At 35.3% G+C, this 25,487-nt stretch overlaps 3 protein-coding genes across 3 annotated transcripts; 1 reads left to right on the top strand and 2 right to left on the bottom strand.

Annotated features, from left to right (window-relative positions):
• Positions 1 to 5,081: 5,081 nt before the first annotated feature.
• LOC106131410 (collagen alpha-1(I) chain) lies at positions 5,082 to 18,385 on the top strand. The gene is made up of 3 exons (XM_060950068.1): positions 5,082 to 5,135; positions 16,216 to 16,593; positions 16,816 to 18,385. The coding sequence occupies exons 1-3, from the start codon at positions 5,111 to 5,113 to the stop codon at positions 18,048 to 18,050; spliced, it is 1,638 nt and encodes a 545-aa protein (XP_060806051.1). The 5' UTR covers positions 5,082 to 5,110; the 3' UTR covers positions 18,051 to 18,385.
• A 136-nt stretch (positions 18,386 to 18,521) lies between these two features.
• Positions 18,522 to 20,502, bottom strand: LOC132902995 (leucine-rich repeat-containing protein 71-like). The gene is made up of 2 exons (XM_060950129.1): positions 20,316 to 20,502; positions 18,522 to 19,849 (listed from the first exon to the last, which is right to left on the bottom strand). The coding sequence occupies exons 1-2, from the start codon at positions 20,500 to 20,502 to the stop codon at positions 18,522 to 18,524; spliced, it is 1,515 nt and encodes a 504-aa protein (XP_060806112.1).
• A 2,573-nt stretch (positions 20,503 to 23,075) lies between these two features.
• On the bottom strand, positions 23,076 to 25,479 carry LOC106131408 (uncharacterized). The gene is made up of 2 exons (XM_060950128.1): positions 25,281 to 25,479; positions 23,076 to 24,343 (listed from the first exon to the last, which is right to left on the bottom strand). The coding sequence occupies exons 1-2, from the start codon at positions 25,477 to 25,479 to the stop codon at positions 23,076 to 23,078; spliced, it is 1,467 nt and encodes a 488-aa protein (XP_060806111.1).
• Positions 25,480 to 25,487: the final 8 nt, after the last annotated feature.

Raw genomic sequence — 25,487 nt, 5'->3', positions numbered from 1 at the left:
TTTCGTGATTTTATTAAAATGAACTTCGTAATATTGAAAAGATGAGGTATAACAAAAAACAAAAATTGTTACTTAATTTAATGTAATTTAATTTAATTAGAGGTAGAGAAAAAACAAAGTTTAAAAACTAAAAACCCGACTACTAAAACAAAAAAAAAATGCTCTAAAAAGTACGAAGTCTCCGCCGAAATTATAATGTACAAACCACTTATTAAAAATTTGCCGAATAGGTGTTAAATAAACAACTTACACGTATTATATTTCACCGTATTTATGTATTGGTTAGAACACAGCTATCCTGCGCAAACGCATCTGGGATCATTCTTGAATCTATTCACGAATGTACGCTCTTTCTTTGAGTTTAATGGTACATACATACATATTCACGTCTATATCCCTTGCGGGGTAGACAGAGCCAACAGTCTTGAAAAAATTACAAAATTCGTAAATCGCTCAACAGGCACATAAAGATCGCGAATACACCTTCTACATCTGCCTACATTTAATTTAATAAGTTATTTTGTGATTCAATGTAATGAACATGATATAGGTATATTGCGTTGCCCAATAGAGAAATGATGCGCGGAGCAGACATTATGACGATAATGCGGTGAACATGACTCGTGTGGGAGGTACTCAGGATCAAAAACGGGATTCTATAATTTATAGTAGGTAAGTGCCGTGCCGTAGACAACGCACTGCCGTGTGGGTCCAGGCACCAATTAAAAAAAAAAAGAATAGGACCACTCCATCTCCATTCCATGGATTTGGTAAAGGACGACTAAGGGATAAGCTTATAAACTTTGAATTCTTCTTTTAAGCGATGGGCTGGCGACCTGTCACTTTTTGGATCTCAATTCTATCATAAAGCCTAAAAGCTGAATGTGGCCTGTCAGTTTTTCAAGACTGTATGCTCTGTCTACCCCCGCAAGGAATATAGACGTGATTATATTAATGAATGAATGAATAGCAGTTTAGTAATTATGTTTGTTTTTACCTATGTATAACGCATCAAAAAACACTATTGAAATCGAACCCAAGACCAAACGAAAGATATTTACCACCAAGTAGATAGAGAATGGATGTAACATAAACACCAGGTTAGGCTACAAATTCACATTTCAACTCTAAATACACAATCGATGACATCTTTGATAAGAGGCTTTCATTGCTCCAGTTAATCGATAATTCGATTCTAGCCGCAATCGAATGGAATCCATCGATTATTCGATGCATCTTGATGTCTAGGATGTTTGACGAGCTGTCTTGGACCTACAGATTTAATTTAGATTCGATTTAGTGTTTCACGATTTTTTCAAACTCAGATATTTTATTTCTTCATTCAGGTATTCATATCTATACTTTAAAATTTATACTATAAATGAGAAAGTCGGCATGGCTATAATTTTATCCCGGATAAACCGTTAGACAAATTTTGTAGGAATATCAACATAGGATACCTTTTTTGAGGAAATTTTCACGGGAGCGAAGCCTCGATTAAAAAGGAGGAAGAATAAAAGCAATTAGTGTCTTCTTGTAATAATACCAATTAGCCGGATTTGATTAGGTTTGGCTCAACAACAGAAAAAATATGTAGTAACCTTATTCCGTTCTGAAAATACTATTCTAGTACTTATTAATTTAATTTTTAAACGGATACCTAGTCCGAATATATTTTTACTTAGTAAAATCCATTTCATCTCCAATTTCAGTCAAGGTGACCTTAACTTACTTTTAATAACCTAAGTTTACACGAAATTAAAGCCATAACTGACCGCAAGCATGAATAGAACCAAATGGATTGCGTTTACCATTCAGCGTTTTGCAAAAGTGAATTTGAAATTCGAATGCTCCCTCGAGCCTAAAGCATCCCTTTGAGCGGTGGTGGTTGCCATAGTAACGGTCATATAAGCCTGCGCGGGCGCAACTCGCCACAGTTTGCGAGTACGCGCTTACGCTCCGTACGCACGGTGAGTTTGAAATTCAAACTGGATTCCGATTTTGAATTTGAAAGTGAACAGAATAGAGTGATCGTGATTGGAAGAGTATTTTTTCGTTTATGTTTTTTACTTATTTATTTGAATGCATGGAAATTAAAATAGTGAAGTCGGAGCTTTTATACTTTTTGTTTTGACAAATATATATTCAAATAAAAAATGTATTTAAATATTTTAATAGTACTGAAATATGATGAGGTAAAACTTATATAAACATTAGCAATGTATTGAAATACTCGAAATTGTTCTAATAGTTTCCCGCCCGCCCACTACTTTCTAGGCGGGCGGAAGTTTTATTTCGGCTCAGTAGACTTTTTCTGTCACATAACACAATCAAAAGGCAATGAAGGATTTTATAATTATGATCAACATAAAACATGTAAGGAAAGACATTTAAGTATTTATTAATAATTAAAGTAATTTATTCACTAAGAAACGAACACCTTAAAATTTTCTCAGTGCCAAATTTGTTCAATAAAACAAATTTAATGAAGTTTTTACACCTAATTACTGAATTATAAGAATTAATTTGACTTAGTTTAATTAAATGTATCACTGAAAAAATATTTTTAACTATTAATTAAATTTCTTACTGATGACAGCAGCATGATTTTAATATTATGCGAGTTAAGATAATAAACACTAATTAGTAGACAGTTTTTTTTTATGAAATTTTAATTATTTTTTATTAGTTGATTTTATTTTTTTTTGTTGCATTTAGGATTTTGACAGAACTGTTAGATTAATTTTATTTTGTTTAGATATCGTTACGACCTGTACTTTAGAAATGACAATATTTAGCTAAGGATTTTAAAAAAATACCAATTTTACATTCAAAGAAATATATCAAGATAATTTTTTATTGTTCAAAAAATGTGTGAAAAGATACATTACTTATAAAAGCTAGCTAACTTTAACTTTTAATATGAATTACAAATACTGACTTATGTATTTTTCAATATTTTGTATTTATCTATTTTTAAGACAGCGTCTTCCCCGAAAAGGATAAAACAATATCTATACCTACATATATATGTACAGACAGTAGGTATATACAACACAAAACCGCGCTTCTTTCCCGGAGGGGAAGGCAGACTACATCTTTCCACTTGTCACGATCCCTGCATACTTCTTCGTCTTCATTAATGTATCTTTAAATGCGTCCTTTACCGTTGATTTCATATTAAATTTGATAACATGGGTTCGCTCCTACAAGATAATGTAAAACAATCGCCACATTCGCAGACCGCAAGAAAACACGTATTGTGGTAAACATTGTGCCTGCGCATGTAAAAACCAGTCCTTTGAAACAATCTAATCTCTTTGTGTTGAGTTACGGAATTTTAAGTATGTGAACTTTTTGAAACGTTCTTGTCCGGTTATTTTTTGAGTTTTTTTTTACAGTTTTATAAAAATAAAAAATTTGGTTACCCACAACATAATTTGAAGTTATATTTTTACTCAGCTTTCTGAATTCGATATCGGAAAATTGCGGGTTCGACTAGTTTATTTTTTAATCTATGTACGTAAAACTCTTCCGTTACTGACCGACAGACAGGCAGACAGCCCAAACCGCTGGATTTCATTTAGGTATGAGTTTTCAATAAGAACAGAAATTTACGGGATTTTTCATTTTCCCCGTGCGGATTTGCGGCCATACTCTTGTAATAAAATATTATGACAATGACTGAGTTATCAGTGATATATGACATATCTAAATTAGCCCCGTATACATTCATATTTTTATATAATGTTACGCACATAAATACACACACAAAAGATAGTAAGTATATTCACACAAATAGTATCACTAACCCCGAACAATGGATTGCGGCGTCTTCGCATACTATCATGGGAGAGATCGGAACGCTTAATTTCCTTCTAGTTATCTCGTCAACGCGTTAATTGGGACCTAGAGTGACGGTGGTGACATAAAAAGAGCTAATCAAGTGTAGTACGAAATGTCTTCTTTAAGTGTGTTCCTTAGTCTTCTTCTACTTATGGTGTGTTCCCGGTTAAATTGCAAGAATCGTGTCTCTGCGTTTACTGTTATTTTACCCTAAATACTTATTCCAATTATTCCTCACTGATTTTCGTTGCTTAGGGACAAGTATTGGGAAGTTCCCAATACTTGTCCCTAAGCATATTCACAATTAATGCCATATCAAATTTAATTTAAAAAAAAAGGTTATCAAATTTTTTGCCAGACTTTTAGAATGTAGATACATATAATACGATATTTTCCAATAAACCACGTTAACTACGTTTCGTAACTGGCATTAAGAGAGCATCCCGGGGCAAAACTATACATGAATAGGTTAAACAACCAAGGTGACGCAACAGATACCTGTCTTACACTTTTCTCGATATGCGAATATGATTCCAGTCAGTGTACGCTCCGTTAATCCTGACAAGCACTTGAATCCTTGAATAAAGATTAGATTCGTATCAATGCACTGTTCTAGAGTTAAAAATTAGTGCCAAATCAGATTTTGTTTTCAGACCTTTAGAATGTAGATACAAAAGCTACCATAAAACACCATATTTTCACCAAAGAAGCACGTCACTCACATTTCGTAACTGGCATTCAGAGAGCATCCCCGGGCTATGCGTTGGTCACGAGTTCATTCAGACAGTCTAACACGCAGTACTGTTGCCCTAGTGTCCTTTACGGTAATTAGTTTGAGTCATACACACAATAGGAAGAGAAAATTGTGTCTGTATGACGTGTTGTTAGGAAGCAAATTTTGTGTGGAAATTCTAGTACTTATTAAGGTATGTACTCATACCTAAATAAGTACTAAGTTGACAATGTAAGGCTAATATGCTAACATTTTTGGTTTCGATTCCGTGATAAGTAAATATTAGAGATTAATCATTGTTATAAGTTTTTGTCTGCGGCTCCGCCCCCGTGAAAAGTACCCTATGTGCTTCTTCATACTCTTCGGTGTATATATGCGAATTTCACTGGTGAAATACGTACAACATCCATATAATCACGTCTTTATCCCTTACGGAGTCTAAGTCTAAGTATCATTGAATTGTTATAAATTATTAAACAATCATTTCTTTGTTCCAGATTTAGTTTAGGACCAATAAGCAGCACCAACACCATGCTGCGTTTGTCAACATTTTGCAGTAAGTATACCTTTATTTTGAAAACAAAACATAACCTTCATTTTGTTTTCGAACCAACAGCCTCCCGGGTCTTGAACCGCGAGAGTACAGTGCCGTGGGTGACAACTTACTCACTGAAACCCTCAGATGCGCCCTTTTTCCATTTGAAAGGCATCATGGGATCTAATGTCATTCCACCACGGGGCCCTCTAGCTTCCCGGCGCGACTTATCCGGGATATTACAGTTTCGGCGACAAGTTAGTTGCTGGACGCCCTTTCTACTTCAGGGTCTCCAGGGTCTGAAGACACCAGGGTTACTCTAGTTTGATTACCCCGCAAATGATGTCAGATGGGGGAGGTCGACATCATTGGCAGGGGAACCACGTCTAGCTCAGTGTAATTATCTTAATATACTACCCGATTCAGTATCTTATCTATCCTAAGGAATTAAATTTACTTGCTTTTAATGATTTGAAAAGGTATTTGTAAAATTATGTTTATAAAAGTTATATTATCGCCTAAATAACTTATCCAAAAGGATGAAAAATTATTAAATAAGTATAATTACACTATTATACAACACTACTTCTAAATAGTAACGGTTTAGCTTTGAACAAAAACCTTTTATCTAATACGCTAGGATCAAAATCTGCCAAAAAATTGAGACATTAAAATTTTTTACAATGCAATTATCTGGTCATCTTTTAGGTCCGTGTAATCTTGTGATGTAATATAATTAATTCAATTGCCTATTGAATGTTATCAGATGGAGAAATACTTAAGTTTTTTCAGCTGTTTTTAATGATGAGTAAACAAATAAATTACAGTTTTAACAGCTCTAACTAAGGTTTAACCTTGTGTTATAAGTTTGAAGGAAAATAAGGACATAATAATATATATCAAAATACATCTGATAATATCACATCTTCCCCTTAATGGCAGACAGAATCTTGCATAACAAGATTTTAAGGTATACTAAAACGTTCACCGTTTAGCTGGATGTAATTGAGAATCAAAGATAGCGACCGAACAATGAGCCTGCAAAAAAAGTTTAAATCAAGATTGAATTTTACAAAAAGCTTCGAAGTCGGAACTGATTTTTTTTCGCTACCAAAGTTTGTACCTATAGTATTAGATAGATGGATCTGCTTATTGCCCTTAGTCATCTTTACGACATCCACGGGAAAGAGATAGATCAGTTCTATTCTAAAGTGTCAGGAAGTTTGTAAATCTGCACTTCTTATGCACCGGCCTCTACGTTATGTTAAATCAGAAAGTATGTTAAATTGTATGTTTGTCGCGTCGTGAAGGACGCTCGCATTGTTATAGAGTTATGAAGTACAATGTACATGTGGCAAAAAAGAGAGAAAAATTACAACCTTTCAAAAGAACTTGTGGTTAAGTTTGTATTCCGAATTTATATTTTGCCGTGTGGTTCCCGTCACCATTAGAAAAAAGAATAGGGCCACTCCATCTCTTCCTCATGGATGTCGTAGAAGGCGACTAAGGGATAGGCTTATAAACTTGGGATTCTTCTTTTAGGCGACAAGCTAGCAACCTGTCACTATTTGAATCTCAATTCTATCATTAAGCCAAACAGCTGAACGTGGCCTATCAGTCTTTTTAAGACTATTGGCTCTGTCTACCCCGCAAGGGATATAGGCGTAATTATATGTATGTATGTATGTATATTTTAGATGGGTCTGCGACTTCGCTCACGTGGTAATTTTCAGGAACAAAGATTATTTATTTATAAATATACTCGTAAATCCCCTTTTAAACAAGGCCTTTTTGAGATTGGATATCCAGGAAGTCTAAAATATATTTTAAGAGGGATTTCATTTCCGTTTCAAAAAAATCTATGTTGCTCCTGAAAGGTCTGCCTTTCACTGTGCCAAATATCATTGAAATTGTTTATTGATTTTTGAGTTTACTCGTAACAAACAAAAATAAAAATCTGAACTAGAAATTATTTGAGGGCAAGTTTCCGAAATCGGTTCAGTTCAGAAGCTTTTCGACCGAACATCGAGTAGCTTCTGAACGAGAATCACAATCTACATTAATTTCTGGAAATTCTTACGGAAAAGAAGCCCCGGGAAATGCTAATTTTGTGAACAAATTTAGTTACGTGCCGATTTTGAAGAAATACCAATGTACAGTTGCACGTATATTTTTTTCAAACGCGTTGAAATCTTTTGTTTGGAAAATCAGATGATCTTTATGATTACTAATTGAAACCTTAATTAAGTAAAAAATATTTTAAAGAACGTCTTATAATAAGGGTAATGAAAAATTTCCTTAATAAATTCAAAGTGAGAAGCGTAACTCAGAAATGTTATACCTACATACTCGTACCTGCACGATGCATAATCACGTCTTCCCCCTATATCCCTTGCGGGGTTTAATTAATTCCTACTTTATTATTTCTTTTTTGTGGAAAGAAGAAAAAAAATAGATTGTTATATTATATTGCGATAGTTGAACATTTTAAAATTAATTTATTAAAACTTAATGTTATAGTATAATAGGAAATAAATTTAAATATATTTTTATAAAAAAAAATCACTTGGCCTTAATCTTGTTAAGAAAAAAGATTTTCACTTATTATGATAAAAACATTATTATCTACATAAATTAAAACACATATACATACATACATATGTTTCGCAACGTTATGAAAGAAAACATTGCGGAGTAGACAGAGCCAACGGCCTTGAAAAGACTGAATTGCCACGTTCAGCTTTTGTTCAGTTCAGTTTGGCTTAGTGATAGATCACTGACCTTACCCATTTGCATAATTATTAGAAAGCAAATCCAATCATCTTCAAAATATGTCTAAGCAATATTTAATAATACATATTTTCTTATGTAAGTAATTAGATATATCACCATAACCACGCCTATAGTCTTAATATGTTGATAGGCAATTAATCAAATACCGTAACTTAGTATGGTGTTGAGAGGTTAACAGTTTCATAATTATTTTTTGTATTAATTAATCTTTAAAGATATACATATTTCTTTATATCAACGGGTTTTAAAATAATTATTTCACGTTTTACCGATTTTCTTAACATTAACAATAAAAATTGGATTTTCTACGACCAAACATAGCTGAAAAAAAGTCAAAAAGAAAAAGGTGACTTATTCGTCTTTTAACTTACAGCTGAAAACTTCGCGTAAACTATAATAAATCTGAAGAAGAAGTGTCATTTCAGAACATTGATAATGATAACGGAAAAAATGCAAGAGATTCGTTTTTTAAGGTTTTATTCTAGATTTTATATTGAAACCAAACTGAAATATCTGCGTCAGTGTATTCATTTTAAAGATGCGTAGACGGCGGCCTTATCGTATCGTATCTCTTCCAGGTAACCTTTTTAAGATAAAGTAATAAAGTGTAAATAAGGAATGAATATGCTAGTAAATCTGTAATACTTAATCAACAACTTACCTCAAGAACTAATTTAAGTAATATCCTGCCCTAAAGTAATAATTTTTATACTAGTTTAATTTATTAACATTGTTGCATTTATAAAGTCGTATTAATGATAGATAATTTGAACGTAGACTTACAGGCTTTTCGTTATTGTGGGCTTCGTCTTTCTCGCAAGGGATAAAGTGACTATATGGAAAAAATAAAAGAATAGTTATAAGGTCTTGAACTTACACGGCAAATTCATCATGTGATTTGTTAGTTTATAATTTGTTTACAAATCAATATTTACATATATTTATTATTGATATATCAATATTTATATATATTACTAGCTGTGCTCGCGACTTCGTCCGCGTAGAATAGTTATTTTGTGCATCATTGAAGCCCTCAAGGATGGATTTTCCCCTTTTTTTCACATTTTCTATTACTTCTTCGCTCCTAAAAGTTGCAGCGTGATATTATATAGCCTAAAGCCTTCATCGATAAATGGTCTATTCGACACAAAAAGAGTTTTTCAATTCGAACCAGTAGTTCCTGAGATTAGCGCGTTCAAACAAACAAACAAACTCTTCAGCTTTATAATATTAGTATAGATTGATATACATATCAATATTTAAATAAATTATAGGTAATGTAAGTACACAACCTAATAGCCGAATGAGTTACGTTAGATGGCAATCAAGCTGGGAATGGTGGATTTAATGATATTATCTACCTCGTTGCCATGATCAGGGGTTAATTGAACTGACATCTTGAAATTACTGGTTTTATAACCTAAATTAAATTAAAGAAAAAAGTAAATTCAAAATTTTATTGCAAAACATAGGTAAGTAGTACAGATCTGTAACATGTCTTTATAGTATCACTATGTTTTATCTTCGAGAGGATTTATTTTTAACATACATACATACATACATACATACATACATATGATCACGTCTATATCCCTTGCGGGGTAGACAGAGCCAACAGTCTTGAAAAGACTGAATGGCCACGTTCAGCTATTTGGCTTAATGATAGAACCGAGATTCAAATAGTGACAGGTTGCTAGCCCATCGCCTAAAAGAGGAATCCTAAGTTTATAAGCCTATCCCTTAGTCGCCTTTTACGACATCCATGGGAAAGAGATGGTGTGGTCCTATTCTTTTTTGTAATAGTGCCGGGAACCACACGGCACACATTATTTTTAACACTCATAAAATATCTTTTACATGCATTAAAAAAAAACAATTTAAAAAAATATTACTACCAAATTATATTAATTGATCTAATTATACAGCTCATCTATTTGCACTAACATATCTTATTCATATAATCACGTCTATATCCCTTGCGTGGTAAACAGAGCCAGCAGTCTTGAAAGTTGGTCTCTATCTACCCCAATTGGGACAAGAGTGATAATTATTTACTGTATCAATAAATACCTACACGTAGGTACGAAACAATTAGTTTATTTAACTTTAATGTGATATCTCGTATGTAAATACTTGTATTCTGTATTACATACATATGGTCACGTCTATATCTCTTGCGGGGTAGACAGAGCCAACAGTCTTGAAAAGACTGAATGGCCACGTTCAGCTATTAAGCTTAATGATAGAATTGAAATTCAAATAGTGACAGGTTAGCCTATCCCTTAGTCGCCTTTTACGACATCCATGGGAAAGAGATGGAGTGATCCTATTATTTTTTGTATCGGTGCCGGGAACCACACGGCATAATATACATAGATTTTATTCTGTATTATGAACATAAAATAGTTGTTTGTTTGTTTGTTTGTTATATCATTTATTGCACAGAAATTTACACAGCACTTAGTAGCTTTCATTAGTGTCAGTAGAATCATTAGCACTCATAAATATATTGCTACTACCTATATTATTTCAACACGGCATCATATTATACCAATGATTGATGTAATTCTAGCCAAGTAAATTAAATACATACTTTTAATAATGTCTAGTCTAGACAGAATCAACGTTTTTGCAAAAACTGAAAGGCAACTTTTAGTTGTAAGGTTTAATGATGGAATTGAGATTCAATATGTGACAGAATAAGATGAAATAGTAAAAGAAGAATGCCAATTTTGTAAGCTTATCCCTAAGTTGCCTTTTACTACGTCCATGGGAAAGAGATAGAGTGGTCCTATTCTTATTCTATTTGTGCTGGGAACCACACGGCACTTAAAAATAAATAAAGGTTAAAATTAATATTGATATTTGTATAATATTACTCTTGTCTTTTATAATCGAATCGAAACTTCAGATGAAGATAAAACCACCTTTACCCTGGAACTAAGTACTTAGGCTTAAAATAACCATTTTTGTGACAAAAGTTTAAATGTCAGAACAATCGCTCGTTATGTTCACATCATTAAACATATTTCGTAAAGGTCAATAAAGGGAATTAGAAAAATTACAACCAAATTGCAGGATAAAGGTACTTACCATTGGATATCATCATTGATGAGTCATTACCGATGATTTCGCTTGTAAAAATGTGTAATCGAGTCTTGACTTCTTTAGATTATCAAGTTGAGGCTTTATAAACTACTTAGGTATATTTACTTGCGTGTGAGGTGTATCAATCAATTTGGGGCGAATATACATTTCTTTTCATTCATTCATTCATATAATCATGCCTATATCCCTTGCGGGGTGGACAGAGCCAGCCGTCTTGAAAGACTAACAGGCCACATTCAGCTGTTAAGCTTAATGATAACTTTGTCATTCAAAAAGTGACAGGTTGCTAGCCAATCGCCGAAAAGAAGAATCCCAAGTTTATAAGTCTCTCCCTTAGTCGCCTTTTGCGAAAGAGATGAAGTGATAGGTACATGAGAATGACGCAGAGATACATTTCCTTGTGTGAATGTATGTTTGCAACGCAATAACTTTAAATCAGTAGGTTTGAAATTGGTGAAATTTAATGTAGGTATATAAGACCTCTCAATAGAATGTACGGGTCGTTGGGCATCAAAATCGATTCAGCAATTTGTTGAGATATTCACAATTTTATAATAAAAATAAGTGTTGCATTTGCATTGGAACAATAACTTTTATTAGCGTTTAGCTTTTTTTTAGATTAAACAGAAACTTCTAATAGAAGACTTTAGCTCCCAGGCAAATAACTCAGCTGCTTACCATCAACACGATTTTATGTCTTATCAAATTGTTAAAGATTCTATAAGTAGTGTTTGTATAACATTCCATTTCTGTTCATTAGTTAGAACCAGTGTTCTAACAAAGTAAACTAGTAAAACAGATTTCACTAAGACGCATCTAATTAAAACTTGCATAAACCATAGACCTCATATTCTTAGAAGGGACAGCTCTCGACCGGCAATAAATTAGCCAATTCACACGTTATCGCGAACTGAAAATATTCAAATCATAATAACCACTATTCAATTAGCTACCTTAAGATTGAGGCGTTAAGTAACACAATAAATGTGTTTTAGGTGTAAATCAGTTCGACTTTAGAACGTTTCCTAGTTTCATTGTTCTATTTCGTGACGTTTGCACACGAGGAGCGCCGCCTTGCGGTGAGAACTGGCAGATAATAGTAACGTTGCCTCCTTGATTTGAATATGGAACATTCTAATTTTGAAACTAATTAACCTACAAGTGACGTCACATACTGACAGCAGACTAAAGTCTAAAGAGTCTCAGAAGAATTGGGTAATAGGCCTTATGATATGAAATCTTTAGCACCATAATATTCACGGAGAAAAAATATTTTTCCACTGATTAAGGTCTTTTATAGAACTTATTGGTACTTAATATTCTAAATCGGTAGAACAGCTCTGAAAAAAGTTGCGATCGAACTCCAAAGCATGATAAATTATAACTAAAATTCATTGGACGAGGTTTTAGGACCGCTGTATTAAAACCAAAATACACGCCATATTACGAAAAGAGTTTAATAAAATAGTAATATGGACATTATGCTTTCTGTCGCAATCACGCCTTTTAACCACTAGCCCTAGGAGTCATTCACACGAAACAAAATTACCTCCCATCACGATGCCATCATTATCCATAGACAAATTTATCCAAGACATCAATGCATTACGAAATTCGACTTTATAGTACATGCAATAGGATATATAAAAGCACTTATTTATTACAAAGTTATCGTGGCTAGCACGAAGTTTTGTACACCCAAGGCGATAGTTTTGTAATCAATACGCCTTTCGGAAAATCTTTCGTTGAATTTGCTACGGAAAATTGCCACCCTTTCAAAAACAAATGGATAGAAGTGTATATTTCCCTAATATCGCTACATAACAGTTATAATAAGTTGTCTGTTAATTTTTTTTTTATTAAGAATTTATTATTAGTACCTAATGTAGATTTTTTTATTTTATTTAGACTTTACTGCCACCCACAAAATATATAGGGTTTCCGTAAATCCCACGTGAACTATAGATTTTACCGGGAAGAAACCTACCTTATAATACCGGACGCGAAATTTGAAAAAGATAAATTCAGTAGATACGTATCTCGTTAAGAGGTAACAAACAGACTCGCATTTATATTATTAGTTAGGATTAGGATTATAAGTGTTTGTAAGAAAAGCGAGGTTTCAAGTTTAACCACCTCAAAAGATGATGAGGGTTTCTGCCTTTGAATAGAACACGACATCGTAGGAGTCGCGGTTTCCCAAACTGTAATGTTACGATGTTGAGTCTGAGCCAATATCGGAAAGCTATCGAAATCGTATATTTTGAAAAACAAAAGTAGCTACATACATACTGACATATATACATCTTTATCCATTACGGGGTAGACAGAGCCAACGGTCTCGCCAAGACTGAAAGTCCACGTTCAGCTGTATGGCTTAATGATGGAATTGAGATACAAATAGTGACAGGTTACTAGTCCATTGCCTAAAATAATTAAAATAAAAAAAAAACATACAGTAAACTGACCGAAACGCAACATCAGCGCACATTATTGTTCAAAGATGTTGCAATTTCACGACATGACACTTACAAAACTTGGCAATCAAATGCGCCACTGAAAATTGTAGCAGTCACGGCAACATTAGGCACAATGGATGATGTTTAAATGTCCAAGGTCCGGTCAATTGCATTGTAGAGAAAATTACACGATTCACATCTTATCACACTAATAATACTTACAACGATCATCGTCTATCAGCCCCGTGTGGCTTAGAATCCTTATTCTAAGCTACCTGGTCGGCCTACCCGGTCCTGGTCCTTACCAGGACCACTCTATATTTATCTCAATGGAAGTCGAAAAAGGCGAAAGTTCAAAAACTAAGGATTCTACTTGTAGACGATGAGTTAGTAACTTGTCACTATTTGAATCTTTAATCTTTTCAAGACAGGTTATGTATACTCCGCAAGGGATAGAGACGTGATTATATATGTATGATCATTGTCCACCAATCATTTGTCCCATTTGCGTCCTGATTCGAAAGGAAACCGTGTTTTTCGGAGTTACCCACTCAGGCAGGGTAATTAAGTATTGGTTATTGAGGTTGGGTTATTGAGGTAACCACTCATCCCCGAATAGGGTTCATTCCTTATCTGTTTGTATTTTTGTTTATCCTACCGTGACTTCATTACGACTAACTTTTTAAACCATTGTCAAATCTTATAAAATAGCTCATTATTTTAAGCAATCCTTAAAAATTTTAATAAATCCTTACAAGTCACTAAAAATTAGAGCTCCCGATGATTATGCAGCTTTTCTTTCTACTAGAAAACTTAACTAGGCCAGTTTTAACAGATTGAGATAAAAGTTAAAATGACAAAGATACCTGGTATAACTTCTGGTACCTCCTGGTAGCATGAATATTTGTTTGGTACCTAAATTACAATGGAATAGTGCGGATTTATTAGAGGTATTGTTTTACAAAACAAAGAAAACGTTATTGTGCCTCGTTACGAAGTATCTTGATGGAAAACGAGCAAATTGGACGATTTTAAATTGGGTGAATTCTGATTGTAACCAATCGTAACATAACCACCTATTAAATGTTGAATTATTAGTACGCACTTTCTGTTTACCATAGAGTATTATAAGGTACGGTACGAGTTCCATTTTCTGGCAGAGTTTCAAAGTTCATAAGTATTCGCTAAAGTGACAGTTTGTATACATTTGAGATGGGTACACAATACGTATGTAGTACCTAGATTATATTTTGAACTAGAGACCTACGTGCCGTGTGCCATGTGGTGCCCGGCATTAAAAGAAAAAAAGGAACAGGTACACTCCATCTCTTTCTCTTGGACCGTAAATGGCGACTAAGGGATAGGCTTATAAAGGCTTATAAATAAAGTCATGATAATTTCATATTTGTGTGCTAAGTCAGTTCAGAAATCCAAAATTTTTATACATTTTTATGGGACATTTCAAACATCACTTAATAATTGTCATGTCTTTTGGTTGCACAACATTGGTGGTTGATTTCAATTAAATAACTAGAAACTAAGCTTACTGCCGCTTCCAAAGCATCAGTGCAGAAGAAGCGGTAACAAACTGCACTGCAGCATTTTCTTCAATTACGTCAACTTCACAATTATCCAAACTTAAAATAGATAGCCAAATAGCTGAACGTGGCCATTAAGTCTTTTCAAGACTGGTGGCTCTGTCTACCCCGCAAGGGATATAGACCTGATCATATGTATGTATGTAAAATAGATATGTCGACGAGTGAATAAGTACATTGTTGTTGAAACGTAATAACATCTGAAACTCATTTCAGTTCCGTCTATATTCCTTTACCAACTTGCTCTCTCCCTCCTCCCTCTCCTCTCTCGCTCCCTCAAGCCACAATGACTAGATGACATCGCGTGAGAGTCCATCCCAGCAGACAGTTTCACAATACTAACGGCAATGCTGATGCAAATTGTGAACGTAACGCCTTACAAATAAATCATCTCTAATTGGCATGATTCGACTTAATGTAAATGGTTTTAGATGCGAATGGTCGATTTGGTGTGAAGCGTTAAGGAACTGAAATGACGTAGATGTTGCATCAAACGAACTGAAGCTACCCGCTATCGAAATTTTACATACAGTCACGTCTATATCCCTTGCGGGGTAGACACAGCCAATAGTCTTGAAAAGTCTGAAAGGCCACGTTCAGCTGTTAGGCTTAATGATAGAATTGATATTCAAATAGTAACAGGTTGCTAGCCCATTGCCTGAAAAGCCTATAAGCCTATCCCTTAGTCGCCTTTTACTACATCCATGGGAAAGAGATGGAGTGGTCCAATAATTTTTTGTAATGGTACTGGATACCACACGGCACCTACTTTCGTAATTTTCGTAATGATTATTGCCTATTGTTTGAATCTTTATTATTTCCTAAATATAATAGATATAAAGCCATAGATACCATTGACGTATTTGCAATGTATCATAAAAATCCATTCAAAGGTAAAGAGTGTCAGAAAACATGAGAAATCCAAAACATCATCATCTTAGTATTAATTAGATCTATTAATTTAAAGAGAGCTTGAAGAAATAATATATAAATGAAATCTACAATTTTTATTAACACAAAAATTCATAAGTACAAACATACACACGCTTATTTCTCAGAGGGGTAGGCAGAGACTACATCTTTTCACTTACACCGATCCCTGCGTACAGAAATATAATAAAATTTTATTTCCTTTCTTTCCAGCGCTACTGGCGTTAACAGTTGCCCAAACAGGATACGACTACAGCAAGCCTAACCCTCCATTTGGACCTGGCACTTCTCCGAACCAACCAGGATTCCCTGGAACTTCCACCGGCTATCCCAGCTCCACTCCATCATACTCAAGCAACCAGCAAAACGATTATTCCAACAGACCTGGCTCTACACCTGGATATCAGTCAGGAACATCTGGCACAACACCCAGCCAAGGTTACCCCGGATCTGGGCAACGACCCCAACCTGGGTTCCCTGGATCGTCTTTCCCAGGACAGGGCAATACTCCTTCTGGTCCAACTTCTGGTAACTACCAAGGTGCACCAAATTATCCTGGATCAAATCAAGGACAAACTGCGCCAGGACAAGGTCAAAACTTCCCTCAACAAAACCAAAATTTACCTGGACAAAATCTGAACTATCCCGGTCAGGGACAAAACGTTCCAGGTCAAGGACAACAAAACAAACCTGGGTTTGGACCTAGCTCACCCGGTGGTCAAGGATTTGGACCCAGTTCTCCTGGTGGACAAGGATTTGGCCCTAGTTCTCCTGGCGGCCCAGGATTTGGACCAAACTCTTCTGGTGGACAAGGATTTGGACCTAGTTCCCCTGGTGGACAAGGATTTGGCCCTAGTTCACCTGGTGGTCAAGGATTTGGCCCTAGTTCACCTGGTGGTCAAGGATTTGGCCCTAGTTCACCTGGTGGTCAAGGATTTGGCCCTAGTTCACCTGGTGGTCAAGGATTTGGACCTAGTTCCCCTGGTGGGCCAGGATTCGGATCTAGCTCCCCTGGCAGTCAAGGATTTGGACCTAACTCTCCTGTAGGATTTAGCGATGATACCGGAGCTTATGAAGGAGGTGACTACTCGGCTATTCCAGGACAACCAGATATCGACTACCCAATATTAACCGATATTCCACAAACCTCATTCAGATGCGATGCTCAGCCTTACCCAGGATATTATGCTGATGTTGAGACCCGTTGTCAGGTTTTCCATGTCTGCGCTAATAACAGAACTTACGACTTCCTTTGCCCCAATGGTACTATATTTTCACAGCAAGTCTTTGTGTGCGTTTGGTGGAATCAATTCGATTGCAATTCAGCACCTGGACTGTATGAATTGAACGCAAATCTTTACGACTACTCAATCAATGGCGCACAAGGAGGAGCTAATGATTATTCACAAGGCCCACCTGGGTCATATCCAACTGGACCTCAAGGCCCGGGAGGACGTCCATCTGGAAATACCCCATTTAGCTCTGGTCCTCAAGGACCAAGTGGCTCGTATCCAGGAAACTCGGGACCTCAAGGGCCTTCAAGTTCTTATCCAGGAAGCTCAGGACCCCAAGGGCCTTCAAGTTCTTACCCAGGAAGCTCAGGACCACAAGGACCTTCAAGTTCATATCCTGGAAGCTCAGGATCTCAAGGACCTTCAAGTTCATATCCTGGAAACTCAGGGCCTCAAGGACCTTCAAGTTCTTATCCCAGTAGTTCAGGGCCTCAAGGACCTTCTGGACCGCAGGGATCTACATCCTCATACCCTGGCCAATCAGGTCAAGGGCCAACATCTTCATATCCCGGTTCAGGAGGGCCATCATATCCAGGATCTGGGCCGCAACGTCCAGGATCACAAAGCCAAGGTTTCCCCGGATCTGGACCCTCTTCACTCTCAGGACCTCAGCTATCAAACTATCAAGGCAGCAGTCAAGGATACCCATCCGGCAAACCTAGCGGTCCCAGTTTTCCTGCTGGAGGAAGACCACAAAATGATTCTGAATTTCCACCGTCACAACCAAACAGAGAATACCTACCACCAAGAAATTGATTCATAGATATTGAAACCTATACACCTATCACGAACAGTATTGAAGACTTATATTGTAAGTTAGATTAAGTAATTATTTGCCAAAATTTAGACGCCAGTGTGGGCATTATGATAACAAATGAAATCGTTGGTGCTGTTAACTTTATACTTATGTTCTTTATCTCTTAGTAACTACTTACCATTCTTAAGGTTTTTACCAGATTTTTAAGCGTCGTTAAGGAAAAAAATTTAATCTAGTGAGAATTTATTATATCTTTAACTTTTCGTTGCGCCATTAATGTAAACTAAGTTAATTGGTGTGATATAGTTGAAACAGAAAGTTACCAATCTAGTTGTATGTGGATTTTATTCTCAAAATTTTGATAGTTGTAGTACGTAAGTCATAATAATGAAATGATAATATTCACAATCCTAACTGTAAATACACGATTTTGATAAAATAAATGAAGTGAATAAAATTGTTTGATCTTTTTATCTTGGAGACAACAGTACCTTTTCTGGTATCATTGATACTCTCGAAAGTCTACTTTTTCTCTTAGCGGAAAATTCTGTGAATGCTCTCCCTCCACTTGTCATCATACATTTGTTCAACATTTCATCAATTTTTATATATTCCGCGCAGGATATAGGTATATCATTTCCTTTTAATATGACTCGCATTAAACCTATTTGACCTTGCCGCTTTGTGTCCTTTTGATATTGTAAAACGTCTAATAATTTTACAACACTATGATAACTCAAATTATTGAAAGCCAAATTTAGATAACACAGCGTTAAATTTCCAATACTGTAACATTTTTCGTCCCTAATTTTAACATTATTAAACTGATACGGATCATGAAACGGACCCATCATTTCTCCAGCTAACATCTCAGCTCTGGTTTTATAATCATCAAAAGTAAAGACTTTGATATCTTTTCGTTCCTTTTGAGGTCTTGCAGTACTTGGTCTACTGCTCTTTCGACTTGACATTGATTTGCTTCTTTCGCTTGATTTACCTCGATGGATTTCTTCAATATGCTGTTTGTCAAAATCTTCGAGATATTTGAAATAATATGCTAGTCTTTGTTTCTCATAATCCATGTAGCGTTGTTTCTTATTTAAGCTTTCTTCGCGGGTTAATGGAAATTCTTTCAAAGACTCCAATATACCACAAGCCCCTTCGTCTGTAATGCGGTTGTCTGCTAAATTTAAATACCGCAAAGTTCTATTCGATCTCAAAGCATTGCTTAAATATTTCGCACCGGTATCTGTTATGTGGTTTGAAGATAGATTTAAACTACATAAAGTTCTCTCCGCCGGACCTTGAAAACATAATTTTGACGCTATTATTTCACATACAGGGTCGTTTATCCTACATTTGGATAATGATATATTGATAACGCGGGAGTTGTCTAATAAAATTCCATAATTGCCTGCTGTTGCTATTGATCCGTCAAGATCAACTTCAGTAAGTGATGATAGACTAAATAATTTAGATAACTCGAAAATTGTGTTAGCATCTATTCTGCAAAATTGTATTTTAATCCTTTTGAGATCTGTGTAATATCGTGCTAGGAATCCAATTAGTTTAATTAGTTCTGGTGGTATTTCATCTAGCTTATGAAGGAAAAGTTCAACGAATCGGTTGCAATTGTCGTACAAAGAAGTTATTACTAGAGTATCTTCGTCTAATTGGAATTCCGTTGAAGCTGTGGTAGCCGTGTCTCGTGTAGAATTTAGGGATGGCGGATGGTTCTTATCCTTCTGCTTAAGTTTTCCTTTCGGTTTAGATAAATTTTGATTGTCTAAATATTCATCTGAAAAGATAATAAACGGTAAATTAAATAATCTACCTTATCTAAAATATCAAACGCTGAGCGAATAACCGATATTGAGTATAAAAACAAACTAGCAAGAAAACACTATTTAAGATCCTTATCCCGCAATAAGTAAGGAAATCTTATGTAAGTCATATATTAACCTTAGGTTTTTAGGATTAAGGATTAGGTTGCAGATCAGATCGGAGTCGTTTCTTGTAAAGACCTGATTTACCTTATCCTGGATCAAGTTTTAATGGCACACTCGGTGTGGGATAAGGATATGATCGAAACTAAGCCGGGGAATCGAAAGAAGGAAATAGAACAATGTTTACAGTTGGTGGCAGATAAACTTGACAACTGTACGGCGTTGGATCTCCGCTGCCTAGAGAGTGTAATTTTTTCTACCCCTAACAAATCTCTTATGGTTGTTTATGGTACAATATTGTTCAATAGGTTTTCTTACCACGCACAGTTTCCTTTTTTACATAGACCGACCAGGGAAAGCCATATTTGCGACATAAATCTGGAAAACACACCTCAAACTCTTGAATATTCTCATATTCTCGATCGCACTTATATGAGACTGCTTTGTCGGTCAAAACAGATCTGCGTGACCGTAAGGATCTCGTCGAAGATCCAGCTAATTTCATTTCTATAATAACTTATCAAAATATAACAAATTATAAAATAAACGAACTCAAAATTACAGTTTTATAAATAAAATTAAATATAATTAAGAAAATTAAAAGCTTTATCAAAACTTGACCAAAAAAAAGACACATGACAAAATGCTAAGAAGAAAACATAGTCGTTGAAAAAATGTCTTCTTTCAAAAAGAGGTATTTTACCACAGATTTAAAAACATTATATTTGTATGTCTAAGTATTTTACCGTATTTGCCGGTTTTTATGTCTGTACTTTTACGCAGTTTGAAACTGTAACCAAAAAGGACCTTGCGTTGCTCTCATATTTGAAAAATCTGGAAAAAATAGTAGGTACCATACAAGATTAAAATTAACTTTCACGTCGACGTAACAGACGGGCCGATCTAGAATGTACTTTAGCGTGTGGGTGTATTGTTTTAAGTATTCAAGAAAATGCATAATTAGGTATATAACAATTTCTCATTTTGTATCTTTGGGTTCAAAAAGTTTCAATGAATAATCCTCTGACGAAATCCAAATTTGGTATAATCAACACTGATTCAGGTTGCAAAGAGAATTTGGATACAGTCTTTGTTCTAGGGATTTATAGAACATCGACATTGGTTTACCACGTGAGATCCATGGTTTATAGATTAAGCGGATATTCTCGTAGTTGGATAACACCGTTGTTGCCGTGTGGTTTCCGGCACCAATATAAAAAAGAATACGAGTAGGACCACTTTATCTCTTTCCCACGGATGTCTTAAAGGGAGACTAAGGGATAGGCTCATAAACTTGGGATTCTTCTTAGATGGGCTAGCAACCTATCACTATTTGAATTTCATTGCTATCATTAGCCCTTACAGCGGAACGTGGCCTATCAGTCTTTAAAGGCACGCGCGACGCCGTTTTTATCGCGCGACAAACTATCGCTATTCGCTTTTTATTATGACGTAGTGTGAAACCGGACAACAATAGTTTTTCGCGCGATTTAAACATCATGCGTGCCATGCTACGAGGCTTTAAATATACTACCTAATTTGTCAATGAATGCTCCTCATTCACACTAGGGATAGGTACGTTTAGTAAGTCTTTATTTATATATGGGTTAATAAATGATAATACCTAATAATCTAAAGAAAGCCAAGTGGCTGAATGTGGCCATTCAGTCTTTTCAAGACTGGTGGCTCTGTCTACCCCGCAAGGGATATAGACGTGACCAAATGTAGGTATGTATCTAAAGAAATTTATAATGTGAACTTTAAGCAGATTAAAATATATTTTAATCATCTTACAGTATCGGCGCTTCTAAAACTGACGGCCTTCAGACGGCCTCTGTGGCGCAGCGGTAGTGCGCTTGTCTGTGCCACAGTTGGTCCTGGATTCGAATCCCGGCCAGGGCATGATGAAAAACGAACATTCTCTGATTGGCCTGGGTCTTGGATGTTTATCTGTATAAGTATTTATCATAAAACATAGTAGATACCTATGGTTGAGTTAGTATCTCGTAACACAAGTTTTATTACAAAATTAAGTAGGTACCGTTAAGTTATAGTACCTACCTATATCTCGTAACACAAGTCTCTTACTTACTTCGAAGCTAACTCAATCTGTGTATTTGTTCAAAAAGAAAACAATTTTACTAGAAAAGTTTATTAAGAACACACTTTATTAACATAACATAGCAGATAAACAAAGATAAATTGTCTATCCATAAACTGAAAATGAATTCGGTCTTATGCTGTCACGATACCTCGTGATATTAATGCGACAAAAACAAATAAGAACAAAAAAATAAGACCAAAATATAAAATCTAGGTATTTAGCCGGCTTTAGAATTACCCACTTAAGTACCCATATCATACGTCATAACAAAACTGACAAGACTGCAAAATGCTTAAACTAAAATTAATGCTTAAAATATTGTTTGCCCATATCAAAATAGCTAACATTTGGCATTAAAAAACATAAATCTTAAGAATAAGCAATACTTGTTTAAAAACTTAATTTTTTTATTAAACTTACTAATATGCCTCACATATTGGTCGGTACCAAAATTAATGGCAACCAATATGTGAATGAAACAAAAATGCCTTTTTAAGTTAGTTGATAAGTAAATAGATAAAAGTTCACAAGTATTAACACTCACTCATCATTAGGTATTAGACTAACCCTTATTAGAAGTTACATCTTAACTAAAACATAAAATGGAGGGTTGTCATAACATAATTGAAAACTTAAAAAAACCCCTATTTTTCCGTCTGGGGTTAGTAAAACTTACCATACCTACTTATAACTCCTACATTTGGTAGATAACGAAATTAATGGCATAATAATGGCAAAAAAAAATAATGTAAATAATGCCAAAACATAATAAAACAAAATACGAAACGAAACTATATATCTCTTTATAATGGAAAAAGTAATTCGCAAGAGATTTTTATGTAATTGGGTACATAAGTAAATAGATGAGTTTACAAGTTTTGGTATGATGTTACCACGACCTTTGAACGCCCGAAACATGGCATCGCTACAGGCGATGTATCGATGACGTAATGACGAAAAGTTTAGCGCTCTATTTAATGCTTCCTCACCATAGTAGATCTACTTTTTAGGTGACCACGCTGAGAATGAACACTGCTAGAAACATTCGGAGTCAAATACAAATGTATTTCATTAAGTTCGTCGCACTCCTGTGGTATAAAATTACCATCCAACATCAATCTTACCAATCCAGTAAGCGGAGGTTTATGGAGCTTTTTCTGATAGTTTAAAACGTCAAGAATTCTCTTCACAGAGAAATAGTCGAGCTCATTGTATGCCATATTTAGGGAGCATAAAACAAAGTTACCAATACAATTCATATTCTCATCACGTATTATAATATTATCATCATCGAAAACATCACTGAATTCTTCTTTCGTAATCGCTTCAGCACTAACATTAGTCGTTTCTATAATAGCTGACTGCTTTTTCCTTCTTGGCGACTTTTGTTTTCCTCTACGAAAATGTACTTGTGTTTCATGATTAACTACGCCATCACTAGCACTATCCCGGCGTTTGACTAAATTATTTAAACCAACATTTCTAATGAATTCAATGCGCCTTCTTTTCCTTCCGAGTATCTCTTCTTTGTTCATCTGAAATTCCTTCAAATGGTTCATAATAAATTTAAAACCATAGTCCGTTATTTTATTATCTGATAAACCTAAATGTCGAAGCGAGCGGTTTCTTCGTAGAACATCTGCCAGATACCATATTCCTCTATCAGTAATTTGATTGGAACCCAAATCTAGAACTGATAGTGCTGCACCATTACCGCCTAAGTCAATCCTTTTCGATATTTCCATACACACAATATCATTGATTTTACACCTCTTTAAGGATAACATCTTTAGTGGTGTTAAGCGATCTAGCAATATGAAATAGTTTCCCTCGGGTATGGAGGTATCGTCAAGACAAACATCGGTTATATTTGAATGTGGTAACATTTTTGCTACTTCATACAATACATCGCAAGTTAGACCACTTTTAATTGAGATTTTGTAGAGAGCAGGATGAAATGGAAGGCAAATATTGATACACTTGATAATTTTACGATTGATCTTGAGTTTGCTTTTATTTATAGCAATCTCAGCGAGGTGCCCAGAGGCATCGTAATAAGCTGTAATTGGAATTTTATTTGTTGTATCTACATTGGTTATCTCTTGAATGGACAATGGTTTTTTATGTTTAGAAGTCAAATTTGCTGAAAGCGATGCAATTTGTAACTGAGATTTTTCTTCAGTCGATTTCAGTCTTGTTCTTGAAGAAAAAGAGCTTGCTTTGCGTCGAGGCACATGTTTCTCTGAAATGAATCACAGACAATATACTTAAACAGGTGTTTTCATGTGTGATTCATACATACTTACACTTGAATATACCAGTTACTCTGCCGCGTAAAAGAAACTCCTTTCGATCGTCGGCAACCTATGTATAAGAGCTGAACAAGAAGTAGCTCAGTAATAAACTGAAGCATTGACTCAGTGGTTCATTGCCAGTATGGTTAGTACCGATGAGTGGTATAGTACGGTGAGCAGAAATACCAAGTTGTATGATGTACCTACGTTAATGATTTAATGTGTTTGGGCTTTAGGCGTAGCAACTGGTTTGAAGCTGCCACCGAGTTCAAATGCCGACATCTCCACTGCTTTCAATCACTCTGCTTCTGATCAACATGAAGAAGAAATCGTCGTGGATCGATCAATGGGACTGATGAGTACAAACGCACTTTTACTTCTTTACCCTTCCTAAACATCCAAATCTGCTAGAAATGTCTATGAAAGTTTGTGTGGTGGCAGACTACTAAACGCTTTGAGATGATCTTATTACGGTGTCGTCTAAAAAGCTAAATAGTGGAAAAGCAATGTTCTTATCAAATTTATTTACCTCCGACTCAACATGGTCGAAGCCGCGGTCAGCCTGACAGAAGATCTTCCCTTTGGTAAAGGCCGAACCCTACAGCATCGCTTCTGCTACATTTCTATCTAAGTACATAATATTAAGTATTTTTGAAAACGCAACAGTGTCTGATTTACTGATCTACAACGCACAAACCCAAACTTAAGTGACCGAACGGGCTGAAATTTGGCATGAAGATAGTTTCCACGAAGACAGGATTTCCCGAAATTCCTACGGGAAAGATAATAAGCGAGATTTTTCTTATTACTCAAGCGGAGCCGCGGGCATACTTTAGTATTAGTATAAAAATGTAATATATAGGTAGGTATATTTTATTCACACACCTAAAGCAGCCTTTAACACCACCACTTCAACAAGAATTTCGAAATTTAGACAAACCCAGGGCATAAATTTGTCGAAATCAATTGGAGACGGATTGTCTGATTCAGATCTCCTGGATTTTATTTCGCTCGTAATATCCTTGCGCTCTACTGGTTTTGTAGATTTTACAACCATAGCTGATATTCCTCTCTTCAAAGACATTTTGAAAA

Source organism: Amyelois transitella, chromosome 20 (assembly GCF_032362555.1).
Source record: "Amyelois transitella isolate CPQ chromosome 20, ilAmyTran1.1, whole genome shotgun sequence".
Taxonomy (NCBI): Eukaryota; Metazoa; Arthropoda; class Insecta; order Lepidoptera; family Pyralidae; genus Amyelois; species Amyelois transitella.
This window is presented reverse-complemented; position numbering and strand designations above follow the sequence as displayed.

Excerpts from the sequence above, each read along its gene's own strand:
- LOC106131410 (XM_060950068.1), top strand. The coding sequence starts at position 5,111 with ATGCTGCGTTTGTCAACATTTTGCA. Across the intron at positions 5,136-16,215 it reads GCGTTTGTCAACATTTTGCA|CGCTACTGGCGTTAACAGTT; the intron begins GTAAGTATACCT and ends CTTTCTTTCCAG. Across the intron at positions 16,594-16,815 it reads ACAAACTGCGCCAGGACAAG|GATTTGGACCTAGTTCCCCT; the intron begins GTCAAAACTTCC and ends CTGGTGGACAAG.
- LOC132902995 (XM_060950129.1), bottom strand. The coding sequence starts at position 20,502 with ATGAAATTAGCTGGATCTTCGACGAGATCCTTACGGTCACGCAGATCT. Across the intron at positions 19,850-20,315 it reads AAAAAAGGAAACTGTGCGTG|ATGAATATTTAGACAATCAA; the intron begins GTAAGAAAACCT and ends TTATCTTTTCAG.
- LOC106131408 (XM_060950128.1), bottom strand. The coding sequence starts at position 25,479 with ATGTCTTTGAAGAGAGGAATATCAGCTATGGTTGTAAAATCTACAAAA. Across the intron at positions 24,344-25,280 it reads GGTGTTAAAGGCTGCTTTAG|AGAAACATGTGCCTCGACGC; the intron begins GTGTGTGAATAA and ends GATTCATTTCAG.